The sequence below is a fragment of the Theropithecus gelada genome, chromosome 1 (assembly GCF_003255815.1).
Source record: "Theropithecus gelada isolate Dixy chromosome 1, Tgel_1.0, whole genome shotgun sequence".
NCBI classification, from domain to species: Eukaryota; Metazoa; Chordata; class Mammalia; order Primates; family Cercopithecidae; genus Theropithecus; species Theropithecus gelada.
In genome coordinates this window covers 130,088,596-130,110,083 of record NC_037668.1, presented here as the reverse complement: position 1 = coordinate 130,110,083, position 21,488 = coordinate 130,088,596, and the positions used below count along the sequence as shown (strand labels likewise).

Sequence of the window (21,488 nt, the reverse complement as noted above, 5' to 3'; positions counted from 1 at the left end):
GAATAGCTTTATCTTTGTTCAGCTGCCAATCGGCTACTATTCAGGCTTTCCCTTTTCCCTGAACCTTCTATGGTGTTTCCTGGATACTCGGGCCTCACTGAGACAGTAGTAATGTAGATACTACAAACGCTGGTAACGTCTAGGCAGCAGCCAGTGATGCAGTTATCTTCTGATCATCTTTTTTCTGACAGACAAAAGTATAATCAAATCTCCGGGCACAGTGGCTCATGCCTGTAATCCCGGCACTTTGGGAGGCAACAGAGCAAGAATTTTTCTCAAAAAAAAAAAAAAAAAATTTCTGTAGCTGCTGAGAACACAATGCATTAACTCTTCTGCATGTAGTTAGTAGAATCCTTCCCTAAAATGAGTGAATTATGTGAAAGCATCATCCTTCTCTTTCTTTTCTACCTATATCAAAACGTCAGAGCATATGGGTGCCTGGCTATTATGTTTAAGCCTCTTGACAACCCTGAGTTAAAGTTATCAAAGTATGTGTTATCCAAGCCATCAGAAATATTCACTAATTATATAGCCACTTATTTAATGAATTACCTCTCAATCCCACTAAAGTATCCCTTATTGCCTAACAGTGGCAATCCCACTAAATTGAGTGAGATCCCACTCAATCCCACTAAAGTATCCCTTATTGCCTAACAGTGGCAATCCTTCTTGAGCCACTGATTTTTGGATATTATGACTACTTAATGCTATTTATTGTAAATATGATGGAGGTTAATATCATGTAAAAGACACATACATGATTTAATGAAGTTGATGGAAGTGTTATGAGAGAACTGGTCTGACCAAATGCAAAGGGATTGATAAGAGTAGCTGGAAGGTATGTATTCTTTAACGATTGAAGAGAAAATTTATGGGACAGACTCTTCAAAAGACAATGATATAGATATCAAAAGAATAAAAGAGGCTCTGAAAAAACTATGGAATTCCTTGAAGTGTTTTGCAAACACAAATCTCTTTATGATTGTGGGATGAAACTAAATAATGAGATTAAAATAATTGCATAAACACACATACATGAATTAAGACTTCATTATTCATGCTGAGTTAACACGCAGTTGCAAATATATCCTCACGATAAGGGTAACATTTTTGTTGTTGTTGTTCAAGATAAATTTTTAACTACATATTTTCTCTGCTTCTATGGAATGTTGATACCTATTTAAAATGGATTACTTTTAAATGTTTTCTGTTAACAATTAGCTCTGGATGACAAGAACTCTGGACCCCCTTTCTTGATAAGAAGCATGTGTGCCTGTGGACAATCCTCACTCTCACTTCTCTTACATAGTTGGCCTTTCCCCCAACCCCGCTTTGGTTGTGCCTCCTTATTGTCTACACACATCTGCACTTCACTTAATTCCACAGTCTCTGAGCTGGCTTCCATGGCCCCTTCTACTCAAAGAGTGTTTTCTTTACCAGCTCCTTTTTTCTTTACCAGCTCCTTCTGCATCACTTGGGAGCTTGTTAAAAATACAGAATCTCATACTGTATCCCCAATTTCTTGGACAGGGGCCACACTAACCTTCCCTGCATCATTTCCATTTTAGTATATGTGCTCCTCAAGTGAACACTCTATTCCCAACTTCTGAACCAAAATCTACATTTTCATAAGATCCTCAAGTGATGCATTTGCACCTTAATATTTAAGAAGCACTGGCCCAGACAATTCTTAAACACTTTCTGTTTTGTAGGTTGAATTTTCCTAATCTGAAAATCTAAATCTGAAATGCTCCAAAATCCAAAACATTTTGAATACCAACATGACGCTCCAAGGAAATGATCATTGGAGCATTTTGGATTTTGGATTTTTGGATTAGAAATGCTCAACTAGTAAGTATAATGCAAATATTTAAAAATCCAGAAAAATTCAAAATCCAAAACACTTCTGGCCCCAAGCATTTCAGATAAGGGACATTCAACTTGTATTGTATTTTGTGAAATCTAGAGGCCACTTTTGTCTTGTTTCTGTCTCTCATCTTTGTATCTAATTATTCACAAAATCCTGTGTAATGTGCCTAGCCCATTCTTACTCTTCCCTAGTCTTTCTGTTATTTCTTATGCTGACACTGAAATGGCCCCCTAACTACTCTCCCAGCTGGCATTCTAACTCCTCACCCACTCCCTGATATTTAGTGAATCTTTTCTGAATGATATTCATCTAAATAGCAAACTGGTTGGGTATCATCACTTTCTCCCTGAAACTCTGTAAAGACATACTGGTAGCAATATTTAATCTTCTCTTTGTAGAGCTACATGTTTCTGCTACCTCTGTTTCCTACTACCTTTCCAACTCTATTTCCTCTCTCCCTTCCCCCATCATGCATTTTTCACTGCTCCCACTGCAAGCAACTCAGATCTCCTAAATAACATGGGATTTTTCACACTTCAGAAATGAGTTTTCACATGCTGTCACCAGTGCTGAAATGGCTTTTCCTTCCTGATTTTCTTGGGAAATTTATTGAAGCCATGGAAATTCACTATCCCTCTGAAGCCTCCTCTATTCCACCCAAATGGAATTAATCACTAATGGTTTATGACTGTATTAGTCTGTTCTCACATTGCTATAAAGAACTACCTGAGACTGGGTAATTTATAAAGAAAAGAGGTTTAATTGACACACAGTTCTTCAGACTGTATAGGAAGCATGGCTGGGGAGGCCTCAGAAAACTTGCAGTTATAGTAGAAGGCAGAGGGAAAGCAGGCACATCTTACATGGCTGGCACAGGATGGCACAGGAGGAAGAGAGTGAAGGGGGAGGTGCTACACGTTTTAAACAACCATGTCTTATGAGAACTCACTCACAATCACAAGAACAGCAAGGGGAAAATTCACCCCATGATTCAATCACCTCCCACCAGGCCCCTCCTCCAACATTGGGAATTACAATTTGATAGGAGATTTGGGCGGGGACACAAATCTAACCATATCAATGACCCATTGCATATTGTACACATTACGAGTCCCATTATATTTAAATTATACTTACAGCTATATTTCTTTCTTGTTCCTGTCAGTATCCCACTAGAATGGGAGATCTTGAGTCAGAGTAAATTGCATTAATTCCTGATCTCTAGCATTTAGTGTCTAGCATATAGAGGATGATCAATAAATCCTTACTGAATGCATAAATGCCTGTTTCATGTTTCACTGTGAAATAGACCTTGCTCTTCAAATAATTCTAAATATATTTTTGGTAGAAAAATATTGACTAACTTATATGGATATTTTAATAGATATTAATGCACATATTATTGAAATGGAAAATATATGAGAGAAAATTTATTTTTTATAGTTGACATATTTATTAACCAGTCCTGCAAGAAAAAGCTATTAATGAGGATCACATGAATAATATACTATGATTATTAAACACCAGTTATGAGGAGTTTCCAGTTTTAAGATCAATAAGTTCTTGAAAACCTTATGGATTGCAATAAAATGTAAATTGTGACCTACACATGCATGTTTCAATGTTCAGATAAGAAAATAGTTGTTTTGTTTTGTTTTAAAGGAGTGTTGAATGAATGGAGAGGTAAATCAAAAGTTCCAAATATGAAGTGCAAAATATTACAATGATCTGTGCTTAAATTGCAGCCATATGGCCCAGGCAATGGTTAAAAATGAGAACACATCAAAATTACCAGGGGAATACTTGGAAACCATACTTAAATCCCACTTCAGTGCAGAATACCTAGAAAGGACTCAGTAAAGTTTGGTGAAAGTGAAAGAGAAGAAAGGAAAAAATACGGATGGAAAAAAAGGAAGAAAAGGAGACCGAGGTAGAAAAGAAGGAAAGATGGATGAAAGTAAGAATGTAAGAGAAGGAAGTCAAGGAGAGAGAAGGGGAAAGGAGAAGGGAAAGGAGAGCATGAGGAGGAGTTAGAATGCTTTGCAAAGTTGATCCATTTTCAATAATGGTAAATAGCTTGACACTCCTCATGTAATATTTATAAAATGTATATATACCTCTTTGCAGAGACCTGACAAGAAGCCTCTATATTAGATTTAAAGTTTTAGCTCTGTATTTTATGACTTATTATGTGTAAATTTATAATCCAAACTACTTGTTGGATAATATTTGTTTGAAAAAACATTTCATCAGATTTTTTCATGTGGGTCAAGTAACATAAAGAATCTTGAAAGGATTCACATGAACAATTTTGAATATATTTTCTTGATAACGCAAGGTTCTCCAATAACTTAGATATTTCTACATGTCTGTTGTGCTTCTCAAGCAAAATACTGTTTTCCTGACAATGGTTACTTCCTTTTCACAGTCTCTTTACATTCAGTAGCTCTATATTATGTACTAGGTAAATATCACTATTTTATTTTATTAATGAAAAGAGAGATGAAAATGTAAAGTACTAGGGCAACAGATGTACATTGACAAAGAAAGAGCTAACATATATAAATGTCTTTTGGAGTATAGGACCAAGATCCTTATGACTTAAATTTTATCTTATGTTTACGGCCCGTAGTAAATTTTACTGTCAGTTTCTCTGAGTGAATTAGAAATTTAGATCTGAATTTGTAAAACTAGCTCAAGCATTATCTTTTCCACTGTGGTCTTTCCTGACCATTACACTATGTGATACTAATTCCCTCTTCTTTTACTCCTCCATTATATCCCTATAGGTACTCACAAGCTTGGAATTATTTGAATCCAATATACATAATCACTTGTATTCTGTTACAATCCCAGTTTGATAAATTACTCTAAAGAGAAGGCTGTTTCATATTAATCTTATTTCAGAATAGTACAGTTCCTGCCCCAAAGAATGCACTTGATAAATGTTTAATAGATCAGTGCCTTTAAAGGTCAATGAGAGAGACACAACATACTTCTGCTTATGTTTTTCTGGCAACAGAAAATAATACATAATTAAGCTGGAAAATGTGAAGAGAACAAAAAAAATTAAGTAACAGAAAAAAATCAGCTATTTAATTTTAATAACAAGAGACAACGTTTATCAACACTTTTTCCTTCACTTATTTATTGATAAGTTCAGACATAAGTCACTGGTCTCTTTTCAGATGAGTATTTCCAAAGGAAGCTGTTTTAAAATTAAGTTACTTACGTCCTCCTGAAACAGTTTTTATAACAGTTTTTATAAGGTTAAAAGTGTTTAATTGCATTGAAGCCAAAAAGGGCAATTTAATGAAGTAAAGGCTTTACACAGCTTCATCTATGTGGTGATTATTTTAATGAACCAACCTTAACTGTTTCCGGGAACCTCGCATAAAAATGTGTAACTCTTAGGATGCTTTCAGTGATAAATAGTGCCTGACTTTTTTCAACACCAGATCTTTAGAGGTTTATATTTAACCGTATTTGTCTGCCCAGAGCTTTCAAAACACAAAATAACCTTTGCTACACATATTGATAAGAGGACAATGATGACAAACAGTGTAACTATGCTACTGCATAAAACCCTACTCTGCAGATCTCCTATTTGCATGAATTTGTTAAAAAGCAGGCTACAAATGTAATCCTCTTTCATACTTTGATGTTTGGGGTTGTTTACTACCACCAGATTTTTGGTACCCGCTAAACATACATTTTATATGCCATGAGGGAGATAAGCTTTATGAAACAGCTCATAACAACTTTTCAGAAAATTGCACATTTGAAGATCCAATTTTGTTCTTTCACACAACCACTGAAACAGTCTCCTCACTGATCACCAGGCAATTTCCCAATCTCTTTAAAATTTCTCTTTCTAAACAATTTCTTCCAGAAAAGCCTTTGGCAATAATTTAACACTTCAGTCTGCCCTAGGGAGTAGGGTGAATTAGAAAAGTCTGAAAATAGATTGCAGTGAAAATAAAGCAGGGGGACCAAGTCCTTACCTGAGTGTCAGTGCCTCCCTGGTGAGAGCTTTGCTCCATCACATTCAAAGATAAACTCAATGAGTGAAGACATGTTGCTTTTAATTTTTGTGCTTAGCTTTTAGCACTCACTTACTTATAGAGCATGTAAATAACTAACCTATAATGCTTCACTCATATAAGTCTAATTATTTTAAAAAGACAAAATTTGAAATCAATATTGGCTTTTTTTTTTTTTTTTTTTTTTTTTTTGCAGAACTATGATAGTGAGTGTGTGTATGAGACACAGTGAGATAGCATAGCTAACAACATACTATCTGGGATCTGACTTGGGGGTTCATATACTGGCCCTGTCATTTATTAGCTGTGTGACCTTATCTAACGTGTTTCACCTCTCAGTGTCTCAGTTCCTTAACTATAAACTGGTTACGACAACAATACTAACTCATCAGGTTTGTCTGAGGATTAAACAACTTCATACATACAAAGTTCTTAGCATAGTGCCTGCCTGATGGGTTTAAATAAGGAAGCTTCTCAATAAAACATAGGATGGGCACATTTTATATTCTTTCTAGAATGTTTGAAGTCAATCCATATGAACAAACCATATTAGAAAGATGAATATTTAAACTCTGAAGATAAACTTTCATATTGTTAATTTACTCCAAAGTTTGATGAACTTCGCTTTTTTTGTCACTAACATCTGTCCTTATGCTTTCTTCCATGAAGATGGGTAGAAGATGCATATAGTTCTTTTGCATAGTGGTGGCAAACATTGATTGAGCACTGATCATGTTCCAGGCCCTGAAACAGGGCTTTCTATGTAGCCATTTATTTTATCTTCACAAACACAAAAGAGCATCTCTTATTTTCCCCAACTTACACATGAGAACAGCACAGCTCTGGGAGGTCACATGGCTAGTCATCTACTAGTGCCAGAACAGGGAGTGAAAGGGTACATGTGAGACTGCAGGGATAGAGACTGAGCTCTTGAGAGCGGCACTATATTATGAAAGGGGCTAGATAGGAAATTCAGTTTAATAGCTTTATTTCCTATTTGAAGAACCTAAGCCCCAAAGCAAGGTAGTGACTAAGCTGAAGGTTTCTGTCACACCACTCTGCATTCTTCTTTTTTATTTCTGGACTAATCCTGGATTTATATTTTCCCACTTCTTCAATTTTGAGTAGAAAGGGAAAAAAAAATGTTTGCCCTGAATATATTTCTCTCCCACACATCCATTTTTTCTCCTTTGAAGTAGCAACAACAGCTGCCAACGGAGGATCCCCCGGGCTTCTAGAGCATCAGTCAGCTTCACAGATGAAGACAAAGATGAGAAGACAGAAATCCTTCCTTTAAAGAACTTTGCAAATGTTTTTCATTCTAAATTCATTCTTTCATTAGTGAGTACTTTTAAGACAATACTGAAACCTCAAGGCAAAAATGACAAAGCACTGATTCTAGGACCTACAAGTGGTCCCTAATTGGTTGCCAAGGGCCAAATTGAAGGAGATTTGGTTCAAAGGAGACTCAGATCTCTAGCTTCTCTAAACCATTTTTTTTTTTAATCTGTCTTTTCTTTTTAAATTGTATCATATTTATTGAGGGTGTACAACATGATACTTGATATACATATAGATAGTGAAATGGTTTTTTAAAAATATTCTCTACATACCATACAGTCCCTTCTACCACCCCTATGCTATTAGAGAAAAATTCGGCTAGCCAAAGGCAAGAGGAAGAAAAGATTGCTTCCATATTTATGTAGGGTTCCAGTGACCCTTGAGGCTTATCAATAGAAGACAGAATCAAAGTCAGAGCTAGTACTTCTTTGCTTAGACCAAAAGGGCTTGCATTCTACATGTGAAAAGTGGAAGGAAAAAATACATGTAACTATAAGCATAATGTTTCAATACTTTTCACTATCCATTACCCATGTATAGATCCATCATGCACATGTAAAAACATACATGCAAAACACAATACTGGAATATATTGTACCGGTTTGTTTTGCAAGAATAAGCTGTACTGTGTATTCACACTAAAAATGGTTTCTTTTTTAAACTGACAGCAGGCGAGGCATTATATAGTAACATATTCATTTTTCCATTTCTCTCATAAATATTTATTGTGAAACTACTGTGTGCTAGACATTCTTCTAGGCTAAAAATACCCCCGTAGAGAAACCAGGAATCATTTATCCCTCATGGAGCTTGATTTCTGGTGGAAAAAACGTAAGAAGCAAGATGTATAAATAAAATATATAGCATGCTAACTAGTTCTAAGGAGAAAAAAAGTAAAGCAGAAAAGACAATATAAAGCAACCAGGTGACAAGAGTAGACATTTTAGATAGTGTGGCCAGAAAAGACCTCACGAGAGATGATCTTGGCAGGAAAGAGAAAAAGAAGTGAGAAGATATTTGAGAGATTGCAATTCCACAAGAGAAGAGCAAGTGCAAAGGTCCTAAGGTAAAAGATTGCCTTTCTCTCTGAGAAACAGCCAGGGGGCCAGAGTGGCTCCAGTGGAGTTGATAAAGGGGAGAGCTGAAAGAAATGAAATCAGAGCGATAAGAGGAGGTCAGATTATGTAGAACTTTACAATGCAAGCTAAATATTTTGACCTTGACCATGAGAGAGACGGGAATCTAGGCATTGGAATAACATAATTTGATTCATGTTTTAACAAGATAATGTCAGTTTCCAGCAATAACAGATGGGCTGAAGTGATACAAAGTCAATAAGTTGTGACTTTTGTAACAATCCAGATGAAAGACAATGGAGGCTTGAAGCAGCACAGTGGCAGCGGAGATGGTGCAAAATACTTGAATGTTGGATATATTTTGAAAGTAGACACTAGCTGACTGAATTGATAAGAGATGTGGAGGAAAACACATTAAGATTGAAACTTAACTTTTTGGCCTAAGCAAATTAACCACAGTGTTGCCAATTAACTGAAATGGGGAGACTGCAGGAATGGCTGCTTGTGTATTTTTGTTGTTATTTGTTTGGTGTATTTTTCTTTTGTTTTCTTTTCTGGGGTTGGGGGAGCCATAACAGGAGCTCACTTTTTCAATGTGCCCAATTTAAGATGTCTATTAAACATTGAAGTGGAGATGTCAAGTAGAAAATTGGATATGCAGGTCTGAATTGACAGGAGAGGTTTGCTGGGAAAAAATGAATTTGGAAATCATTAGCATACAGATGAGGAAGAATCAGCAAATGACACTAAGGAAGAGAGGTCATAAAATTGGAGGAAGACTAGTGAGTGTGGCATCCTGGAAGCCAAGTGAAAAAATTATTTCAAAAAGGAGAAAGTAAATTCTCATGAATGCTGCCCATAGGTTAAGAAAGTTGGGGACTGAGAATTGACTGCTAGATTAGCAATCTGGGGGGTCACTGGTAGCCTGATGAAAGCAGTATCAGTGGAGTGTTGTAAACAAAAATGCAATTGGAAGAGAGAACTTGAAGATGGTGAGTATAAACAATTCTTTCAAGAGAGTATGCCGTAAAGGGAGAGTGTGAAATGGTGGAATTACTGGAGAGAAAATAAGATCAATAACATTTGTTTGTTTGCATAAAGTAGGAAAAGTATGGTGGTATTTACATGATGCTGGGAATGATCTGCTAAAGAGGGAAAATGTATTGATGCTGGAAAAAGAGGAAATAAGAATTGTCTTTGAGTAGGTCAGAGAGATATAAGCTAGGGCAGTCTACTCAAAGGGTGGGCCAAAAATTGCAGCATCAGCAACATCTGGGAGCTTGTTAGAAATGCAAACTATTTTGTCCTGTCCTAAAGTTAAATCAGACTCAGGTGAGACCTAGAAATTTGGGTCTTAACAGGCTTGCAAGTAATTATTATGCATGATTGTCCAAAATAACTGTGTTGCACAGAGGAGAGATCTACCTTATCTAGGAACACAGTCAATTTATCCACGGCAACCAAAAGGAAGGTACAGTGTGTGGGCACAGGTGAGGAAGTGAGCAGATGTGGTAGTGGGACCTTATGGAAGTTTTCTAGTAATTACTTCGACTTTTCAGTGAAGAAGGAAGCAGAAATAGCAATCAGTCCCTTTCCTCTACTTTGATTTTATTAGCCCCAGAGCCACAGACTGATGGTGTCGTGCCGCAAAGTTGTATTATTCTCTTCACCCAAGGTGACTGAATTGCAAGACAGCCTATACTCCAAGCTCCACTCAGCTACCCCTTTGCAAAGCTACAAAACTTTCTACCTTCTCTAGGCCTGATTGTTCCTTCAGCTGGTCTATTCCTTTTGGCCGGCTCAAATCATGGTATTTCTTATCAAAATTAGGGTTGCCATTTATTTTACATTGGACATACTATAGACACTTCCAAAATATATCATCTCATTCAGTCTCTCAAATAACCATTTCACAGTGGTACTTCTATTTTCATTTTACAGGTAATAAAATGGAGACTGAGAGACTAACTTAGTCAATGGTATCTTTCTAGTAAGTGGAAGAATCTGGAGGGCGACTCACTAAACTGCTTTTAAAGTGCCACGGGAGCTGGAGAGCTGTTTATGTACCTGGTCGTTCTCAAACCACACCCCATCCAGGGTATCCAGCATTCCCCAAGTGATTTCAACACAAGTACTCTGTCTTCCACCTTCTTCTATTTTATGCTACTCTTCCTATTTTTCCTGCTTAATGTGCTAACAAGATCCCACTGTTTTTCTCTAGAGGTCACTCTGGTTTAATCAATCATTACAGTTTATTTTTCGGTGTTCTACCCAATTGCCGTCCTCCTTCTTATCTCTTTTTTTCCTTCTCCTCCTCCTCCTTCTTCAACAATTTCTTCAGCCTATATTTGTACCTTTGCAACTATATCTAATAAACCACTTTCCCCTCTGCCTGAAGACATTCACAAATTTAAATTTTGGTTTAAATAATAAAAATAAAGTACGAGTACACTATTTCTTCTTAAAGTTTCTACTGTTTAGCAAAAGCAATCTAAGTCTCTTCTCATTTTACCTAAAGTCAAACTTTTAGGTCACAATTACCTCATTAACTATTTATTTTCTACCATATTTTATGTGGTCGTCAGGTTTTTTTCATGTATTTGATTTCTCATATCTACCTAAGTTGTGTTTTCTGGAAACCTTCCCACATCTACCATACATACAGTCCCAAACTAGGAAATATGTATTATTATATGTCTGTGTAGGGTCATTAAAGCAACATTTAACTTTGTTCTACAAATAAAAGAAAAAATAAAATTCTAATGACAGAACATGCCAATATTATATAAATTACCTATTAGTGATTCTCACTCATTATTTATTTGCTTATTAATTATTTACTATATAAGTCTATCATGAAACATACTCTCTGGGTAATAAAAAGGACAGGCTACTATAAAAAATCTAATGAATAAATATATTAATCAATAGCTTTCAGCATTCCATGAGCAATAATGCACAACTGGAGGTTATATAGTTATTGATCCACTATGAAATTCTACAAAGATAATAAGTGTGTAGTGTGTAGTCAGGTCACATTTTGTGTGAGATTATTAGATTTAGTAATATTTCACTATTTACTAGTGATAGAGAGATTTTGGATTGCCATTTTTAAGGAAGACTGTGTAAGTAATTAAGTTTATAGATTGCCATGAATTGAATAAATGAAAATCGTGGTAGTTTTAAAACTGCATTTTAAAGTTAACCATTTTTTTTTCATACATGTATGACACATTATTCTCACTAGTCCATTAAGTTGTTGTGGCCAAGGGAAATTAATTCTTTTCTGAACTCTAGGTGTGGGGCACATCATCATCCAGTGACCCTCTGTACTACAGGTAATGCATATCAGCTGCAATAAATTCTATCTTCTTCATAAAGTTATCCTTCTACCTGTGTATCTTATGCTGAGGATTGACACTCATCATCCAAACCCCAAAACTAAAAGTGCTCCCAGGTAATTTCCACTGCCTCACATTTATTCGGTCACTAAGGACTGCCAATTGTTGTGCAAACCTTTATGGAATTCATCCTTTTGAACCTCACTGACAGTTTATTATTTCAGGACCTCATCATCTCTTGCCCAAACTGTGAGAATATACCTCTAAGTGACCTTCCTGTCTCTGATATGCTTTGCACTCTCTGCATTCCCCGCCTGCCTATCCTGCATCATAAAAATGACAAAGCAATGATTCACGACATAAACCTAATGATCTTACTGCTTTGCTTTAAACTCTTGAATTACATACAAGATAAAGTCCAAACACTTTGGGGTGACCCTGAAGCCCTTGGAGCTGGTCACAGCCAGTATTTGCAGCCTCATCTCATTGCCAGTGGTAATATCATTACCACTCACACTATGCTTGTGGAACTTCCACAAGTACTGAGTTGCTTGCCCTGAACACAGTCCGCTACTTCTAAATAGGCTAATCCCTTCTCCCATTTGCAAACTAGGACTCAACTTTTCAAATGGATATCACTTCAGTAGACTACGAGAGTACTAACTAGTTAGCTCTTTGCAAATTTCAGTTATTTTAATTTCCCACAACTAATAATTATTGTAATTTGAGCTTTTCTACTTCAATGTGTGCCGTTTAAACCTGTTCTAAAACAACACAGTTTAACTTCTATGTTGTTCATAAACATCGCCAAATCATAAACTTTCACCATTGTTCTACTTCAATTCTTTAATATAGTAATTTGCATCTCTGGAAAATTACAAGAAGTATTCCATTTGTATCGTTTTTCTCTATTTCTTCCTTTCTTTATAATTTGCAAATCAGAGCACTGTTTTTCCCTGACAATCAATCTTACATTCTTCTAAAAATGCTATTATTTTGTGAACTGATAGTTCATTAATAAGTATAATTACCATCTGCCACCTCATTTCTTAAATTATCTAGTAATTATATGTATATTGTCTTCCAATTTTGGAAATTAAGCTCTTGAAAAGACACCCCCCTTCTTTATTAAAGTAAGGTAGAGTTCCAGGTGTATTTTTCAACATTAGATTTGTAAATCCACTTTGCTTTTTGTCATTACCACATTGTAATACTAATGTAAAATTTCACAGGGCTTTCTGCTAAATTTAATACATAAAGTACTGTGACTTTATTGGTTTTTCATATGGCATGATTTTTGAAAGAATAGAAAAGTAATAACATTTGGTTTTCTGGGCACTGTGGTTAAAAAATAAGAATCAATTGAAGTCATTTGGATATATTTTGAAAAAATAAAATGGCCTGGATTCTAAGCTAATAGTTGCAAGGAAGATTTGAGGAGTCTCTTAGCATCCACCCCAGTTTAAAGCTGTTTTTGAGAATAAAGTATACACACACTATAAATATGTATCTCTTTCAATTTTATTAAGGATATTTTATTTATTTCTCCTGTCAAAACTGTTTAAGAAAAATATACATCTTTGGCTGAAGATTCCAAATACAAACAAGTCCAGAATTCTCCCAAGAAATCAAAACAACATTTTTCCTTTTTGTAACCAATTTCTTTTCATTTAATTTTCATTCATCCATATTTTGTTTTGTGTCCTCTCTTTATATTTTTATTTTAAAACACATATATTGGATAAGACAAAGACCTCTGATTTCTTTCATTTGGAACCTGAGATTTGGATGTGGGATATTTATAGTATTTATGAAACTAATATAATAAAGTTATCCATAAACCCTGGATTCTATATACCACACTTGCTAATGGAATCTAATAAACAGATCATTGAATTTGAGAGTTGGAAGGGGCCTTGTAGAGCATGTTTTCCAACACCCATATATTGTAGAAAAAACTGAAGCCAAGGAATCTTATCACTGGCCAGTCACATGGCTAACTAGAGGAGAACAAAGGCTAGATCCCCAGACTTCCTGAGTCCAAGTCCTGTGCCCTTTATACTAAATCACATGTTCTCTCAAGATACAGACTTTCCATATCAGTCCATCATTCCTCACAAACTGAAAATAGAGTTAACAGAGTTTCCTGTGTCACTGAACACCTACGAAGCAAAGCCTTCATTCTCCAAAGCAAAACTGGAAACACATAAAATTTCTGTAACAGAAGTTTTTCTGCAAGGCTGCCTTTTCTGTCTGTTCAGGTCTAAGATGCCTAAAGGTAATGTTTGCCACAAGCAGTAGCTATTAATCTTTGACTATATTTTTAAAGCAATGATGCTAATTTTAGTTTACTTTCTTAAAAAAAACAATTATCTCTTACTTTCAATATGATCATCTTGAAAATTATTTGCAGAGTTTATTTTCATGTTCTTCCTAAAAGCACTCTATCCTTGCCCAGAGAAATCTGTAGATATTAAATTTGGTGTTGAAATGTGCACTTTGGCAGACCTCCATTTAAAGGTGTGGGTTTTTTTTAAATGAAAGATAAAAAGTAGCTGATTATGCTTACACAAACCCCAGAGGAAATGGAATCTGTTGATATGAACTAACTAAAGTGGAGCTGGGAAAGCTCAAGTTTCAGCCTCCCTCCAGCCTCTGCTCTCTGATAATTACCAACCAAGCCTATCAAGAATATTTTGTTTGATGATCCAGCAAAAGTCTGGCAAGGGAGGAAAAAGAAGGGCAGGGCACTTCCCACGAGGATGGGGGAAGGATGTTCTGTAAGCTTTCCTGGGTGATTAGAGCTGGGGAAGTTGATCTCTTTTCATGCTGTAGATGTGGCGCGCTGCAGTCACACCTCCCGCTGCCAGCCCGGCACTGGGATCCTAATCAGTCACTATGAAAACTCATTAGCTCCACAGCAATGAGTCTTCCACTGCTGAAGCTTGGCGCTGTGCTTAGTACCATGGCAATGATCTCAAACTGGATGTCCCAAACTCTCCCATCCTTGGTGGGACTGAACACCACGAGGCTGTCGACTCCGGATACCTTAGTAAGTTACTGCGGTGGGTTTGGCCATCTTGAGAAGTAAGTGCATTTAGTGGGCTTTGTTTGTAAATTGCAAAGGCTAAGATTTTGCTTCTTCCTTTACAGGTCAGCTTCAAAAATGTGGTATCTATGTGGTAACTCTCATCATAGATATTTCTTTATGAACACTTTATAGTTACACCCCAAAAATGGACTGCTTGAGAAATAAGCTATGAAAGAGAATACTAGAGTCATTAAATTCTTAAGGATGAAAAGCTTTAACTATATTACTTGGAAGCTTGGGCAATTCTTAAAAATATATACATATGTTTTGTTTCTTATTCTTTTACTTATTTTAATATCTGTAAAAATCTTCATAATTTTTCCCACAAAGTAAGCTACAAAGTATATTCTGTCAAATCTAGTTTTACTACAGCAGATTCTTCCTTGGAATGCAATGCCTGTGACTATTTGCAATGAATTCACTCAAAGAAACTAACATTTTTTAAGCATAAATGAATTAAAAAACTCACCAATTTAAAGCCTGCCCAAAATTCCTTTCAGAAAGCTAAGAAACATGAACAATAGAAAACTAACTTGATAAAAACATCTTCCTGTATTTTTAATATTTTATGAAGACTTCCTATCACAAGACTATCTTGTATAATCTTCATTCATTTAAAATTAATGGCTTTTTAATCCTCCCTACATTCTAACAAAGTATTTCCTGATAGTTTGAAGCAACGTTCAGTGAGCAACATGTTCGACATTTCAAACAAAAATGGAAACTATTGTTTTTTGAAATAGAAATTTACAAATTCAGATAAAAGGAATTTATTAGAAAATAATTCCTCTGCCCTGAAATAAAAGGTACAGAAGCAAAACTAGGGGTTTTTCACTTTCATGTGGGTTACTCCAGTGGATCAGAAAAAGTCAGATATGAAAAGAAGAGTAGCCCTCCATTTCCAAGTGCTGTTTGCAGTTACTAATAATAAACTATCAACCAATGTTACTTAACTGAGTATAGTCTGACCAAATAATTACATAATTTTCCAGAATCTCCCAGTGCTTAAGGCACCAGCAGAGCACATACAAGCCACACTTTGACCTGCTTTTACATTTTCATTTCCCTTAGGTTACTTATGGAACCTCAGAGCCTCCACTGCTGAGATTCTCTTCCCTACCTGCATGAAGTGGCCTGACAGGAAGGATGTAAATGATATTTGGAGTTATAAAGAAAGCAAGATAGACATCAATAAACAATTACAAAACATAGATTTATATTATCTAATATTTACTGAGCCAATTTTTTTTCAATGTCCAAGTACCTGATTTCAGCAACATCATTGTTGAATTCACTCATGCAGGATAATGAATGCAAACTGAGGTACTAATGAATGAGTTATATTTCAAACTTGGCACCTTAATTCTGACATGTATTTTTTTATGTATATAGACATTGGCTTGGTTTTTTTTTTTTTATTGTTGACTGATGAGAATCAAATTTTCAAAATTATACACGATTCTCTTAGGATTTCTAGTTATCTTGCAAGTGAATAAAATATCTTTACTTACTGATTGAAAAATTGTTAGTTGAAAAATATAAAGCATTGTTGTATGTATGTGTATGTTTTGACAGACAATTCTTACTTTTGATCCCTCATCTTTGCAAATAAAATAAAATAAAAGAACAAAAACAGAAAATGTAGAAAAGTTTGCACTATGGCTACTGATAATAAATCAGTAAATGATATTCACTGGAATGGAGAAAACCTTTTTTTGGATTTTCTTTTTTTTTATTTTTAGTATGCTTTACAGAAGAGCAATGCCTGTGACATTTCCCTAATTATCCAAATGAGTGCTCATACTTTAAGATTCCCATGGTGAAGAATGAATGCATCAGTATCTCTTAGACTAAGAACATAAAATGTTAATGATAGAAAGGTGGAAAGGATCTTAGAAACCATCAAGCCAGTTATGTTCATATTATTTTTAGCAGCAGATTTTTTTTGTGTGTAAATTAAATCTTACATGTGCTAAATAAATATTTTTCAATAAAACAAAATGAAATTTCAAAATATAAAAGAGGTCGTGGGTGGGATAATAAATGATTGGGAGAGGCATTTACTGGACCTCCACCATGTGTTATCCCCTCACACAATCAAATCCTTGCCTCAGTCAAGATATCTCCTTAGAAATCTTAGGACTCTCAAGAGTTTAGCTGGAAATACGACTGATCTAATTCAGTCTCCTTATTCTACAAATGGGGAGACTAACTAGAAATATGTAAGCCACCAATCAGATTTCCCCCATTTGGTTAATGCCAGAGCCAAGTGTAGGGCCAAGTTACATGACTACCTCCCTACTCAACAAAGTCATTTCACCATTGCCTTTGCCAGTCATTGGCCCTCTTGGTCCTGGGTGCCCCACTAGGTTCTCACTACCCTTCTCAGATTGTTTCCATGTCCCTGGATTCTTCTTCTTTCCCTCCTACACACCAACACCTTCATCCTTTAAAGTATATTTTCTCATCTCCCTTGCCTCACAGAGTTGGAGAAAAGCTATACTCTCAATTATGTCATAACCATTCCCAAAGTTTTTACATTTATAAGGAAGAAAAAAATATCCTCCTTTGTTGGCATTTTAGGCATGTGGCAAAGCAGTGAAAGTGGTTCTTTCGCTTAGGGGATTCTTCCTGCTGCCTCTCAAATAATTCCAAGGGACCCTTACTGCTGCTTCCACATGGAGGGCCAGCAAAACTCTTCCCTTAGATGGAAGGGTTGACAGCTCCCTGGCTCACTAGGTATTGCTGTAAAGTAGTAAACCAGCTCCTCTCATCAATTTTCTCATTCCATGTTCTCACTTTAAACAGTATGAATGGGATGAGCCTGCAATATACCACATGCACACGCACACACACACAGAGGTCTTGAAATCTGAATGTTCATGGAATATGCAGAGGTTAAAAAAACAGATTAACATAAATACAATGGTTTAAGAAAAGGAGATTTATACAAATATGATCATAGTCGTTTTTTAAAATGATAGTTTCAAATGACCTGGAAAAAGAAAATCAGGAAAAATAGGATTTAAATCATTAAATGGCAATTAAATCTATTTATGGCAGGTGCCTCTGAAACAGGGCACTTTTGATTATCTCAAAAGTTGAAAGGGGTTTTTAAATTTCCAGGATGTTTTTATTAGTAAATAGTTAAATACAACTCCTTATTAGGGGAATAAGCTCCCTCTTGTTTTACTCAGAATCTTGAAACATTCCTTTGTCCTTTTTGTTGGCCCTGTTTTCTTTCTGTTTTATTCCCCTTCCAATCTATCCACTGGGCCCATCAGCCTTTGGAGACATTGGTTTCTGAGCAGAGGAAGCCTCAGCTCTCAGAAGGCTCAGGCTCCCTCTGGCGCGTCTCTTGAATGCAGAGTAAGTTCCCCTTGAGGCTGAGCTTCTGAGAAATCCCTCACGCTGTGGGCTTCACACCAGGAAGACCCCGGGAAAGAGCAATTAAAAAAGTTGAGGACATTCAGCAGACACCCGCTGTTCTCAAATAGTCAGCCCAACTGCTGTGGTGGGAAGAGGCCTCGAAGGAACCTGTGGGCATGTCATTTGTTTTGGTACATTTTCAAAGGTCTAGCTGGCTTCTCCTCATGAATAACTACTTAGATGAGTTAGTCAATTTAGAGTTCTGTAAAATGAGTAGAATACCCTGAAATGAACTTTCGTCAATATCTTCTAATTTTCTTAACCTCAATTAACCAATGTGTTTTAGTCCTGGATGAAGATATTTGATTTAACTGATTCATCTATGACTGTTTTTTCCCCCAAAATTCTGTTTTTCTTCCCTAAACTCTTAGGTAATGCTCATTTTGTGATAGGGCAACTGAATGAATTAAGGAGGGGAGCCAGGTGAGAGAACAGAATGGCAAATCTTGATGGTGACAGAGAATATGATCATTGCTTTCTTATAGAAGAATCATCATGTGAATAAGAGAGTAGGTTTATTCTAGTTTTATTTATTCTGTAGATTTATTTATTCTAGTAGATTTACTCTGAAGCAAAAGTAGGGCCAAGGAAGGAAAACTGCAGAGAGAGAAGTTCGGCTCATGCCCCTCTGCTTTTCTTCAGTGGAGGGGGCTGCCTATAAAGCAGTGAAATCCCTTTCACTCAGAGGTCGAATGGAAACACAAGGAGAATTTGGAGATGTTCCATTGTGTGGAAAGACATGGGACAAAATATGACTTCTAAGGAACTTCCTAACTGTAAGTCGTCGTGATTTCCAAAGGGCATGAGCAGAGGTGACCAACCTAAATTTATTATTATTATTTTTTTTATTTTTAAAGACGGTCTCACTCTGTCACCTAGGCTGTAGTGCCATGGCACTATCTTGGCTCACTGTAGCCTCGACTTCTCAGGCTAAAGCCATCCTCCCACTTCAGCGACCCCCCACCCCACCCCACTGAGTAGCTGGGACTATAGGCTTCCACGCCCAGCTAATTTTTGTATTTTTCCTAGAGATCGGGAGTCTCATTATGTTGCCCAGGCTGGTCTCAAACTCCTGGGCTCAAGCCATCCACCCACCCCAGCCTCCCAAAGTGTTAGGATTATAGGCCTGAGCCGCTGCACCCTAATCTAAATTTGATTTTTGTTTGTTATTATTATTATTATTTTGCTTTTATAGTTGTTTTTTCTTAAAGCCTGGAGGTTTCCTTCAGTGAAGAATATGAATTTCTTATTCAGTCCTAAGTATTCTTAAAAGTAATAGCAAGAAAACTACTATGCAGTGACATCTTTATTAACACATCCTCCAGAACACAGCTTCTTTTGGCGTGGTCTGTCGACATCTCTCTAATTCCTGTCCTCACGTTTCTCTTGTCTCCACAACTGAAGTCATTAGCATGCTAAACCACATGCCAGTCTCTGGGACCAAGCCTATCTTCAGACAGAAAATTTATCAGAGATTTTTTCATCACTCAGGTATCTCCACTCTAAATCAAATAAGCTTTAATAAACAGACTTATTTAGGCTTTATTTCCTCCATCTGTACACCACTTTCAGTAGCTATGTCCCTTTTTGTCCTTTTTATGAAATACCCAGAAAATCAGCATAATACAAAAAATGTAGCAATATTCAATCACTTGATTTTCTTCTGTTCAAAGGATCAGAATTCTCTTACTTTACCTGTCCCTCCATCTACACCCTGATAAATGATTGCCGTGCCTTCCACAGGAATATCTGACTATATATTGCAGAGCCTTTACTGCTATCTGTTCCTCTGGGTTACCAATGGCCACTTGTTTCCATACTGTTTGGATAATGCCCGCTACCTGCCTGGGTACGTCTTCTTCTCATCAACTACAGTGGGACCTGTAGTTGGACATAGATGATCTATCTACATTTATCCAAAGAGGATAAGCATAAAAAGCTCTGGGCTAGAAACTGGGGAAAGCTGGTATAAGTCCTATATATGAGATTAACTAAATGGATGACTTGGAAAAACATGTTTAAATTCTTTGAGTCTTAGTTTCCAGTTTCCTCATAAGTAAATTTAAATACTGTCTATTTCTAAGGTTAAGGGAGACTGAAACAATAGAAGATATTTTATGAGCAAAAAATCTATTGAAATGCAAGGTAGTTTGATTATTTTTTACTTTTACCTGTCAAGCCTCAAGATCCTTCTTTCCTATTACAAAGCCCCTGAAGCTTTAGAACTGTCATACAGTAGCTTTATATTTATAAAGCACAGCTTTGTAACTAAGTTATAAGCAAATAATCCAGATTTGAAATACAATTGTTAAAATTATAATTTAAATTCTCCTATTTAGAGCATTCTTAAATATTTTATGAGTTTTACAATATTAAAAACTGCTCAAAACGTCATTTAATTCTTCCAATTAACACGAAAGGTTCAAAGAGAACTGCATCAGTAATCACTGTGATTATTAATGCTTTGGGTACCAATAAACTATATGTACCCTCCAGGTCTAAGCACTGAGCTTCACAGCAGTTCAGAAAATGCTACCAAGGTTATAATCATTACGTATGAAAGGGGATTAAAATAATTGATGGTGTAGTGTGGTGGTGAAATTTCAGTCTCTATTGGGAGGCTGAGGTAGGTAGATAGCTTGAGCCCAGGAGTGCGAGGTTAGCCTGAGCAACATGATAAAACCCCATCACCAAAAAGATACAAAAATTAACTGGGCATGATGGTGTGTGCCTATAGTCTCAACTACTCAGGTGACTGTGGTGGGAGAATCACTTGAACTCAGGTGACAGTGGTTGCAGTGAGCTGAGATCACCTCACTGCACTTCAGCTTGGACAACAGAGCGAGACCCTGTCTCAAACAAAAAAAAGTTTCAATCTCTGAAATAAGACTATCTGAGCACAAAGCCCAGGTCTGCTTAAAATGCAGATTAACACAAACCTCCCTACTCGCTGATACTCCCTGCGTGACTTTGAAGAAGCTCCTTTGTGTCTCTAAGTCTGTTTCCTCATCTGTATAATGGGCAGAATACCACCACCTAATCCATGAGAGTTTTATAATATTCAAAAGCCATAGCACATATGAACTGCTAGGTAATGAATAGAACTCCATTAATGATTGCTATTACTATTGTATGTTTTATTGACACCTGAATAATTGCTCTTATAAGTTAAAATTTGAGCAAGTCTTTTCTTACGGGTATCCAAAAAACATCTAAATATGTCCTTCCATCCAAGATCTTAGTTGGTTTTGTTTTGATTCTCTTTTCAATGCCAGCATGGGTTCTCTAAAAGAGAAC

At 36.2% G+C, this 21,488-nt stretch overlaps 1 protein-coding gene across 3 annotated transcripts in view; it reads left to right on the top strand.

The window, feature by feature from the left end:
* OLFM3 (olfactomedin 3) overlaps positions 1 to 21,488 on the top strand; it is a 201,042-nt gene that overhangs the window by 142,749 nt on the left and 36,805 nt on the right. The window contains exon 1 of one of the 3 annotated variants that reach the window (XM_025392120.1): positions 14,488 to 14,723. The exons of the other annotated variants lie outside the window; for them this stretch is intronic. Within the exon in view, the coding sequence (XP_025247905.1) occupies positions 14,595 to 14,723 (129 nt within the window). The 5' untranslated portion in view covers positions 14,488 to 14,594. Of the gene's footprint in view, positions 1 to 14,487; positions 14,724 to 21,488 lie in introns of those variants that run through there. 3 annotated transcript variants of the gene reach the window in all.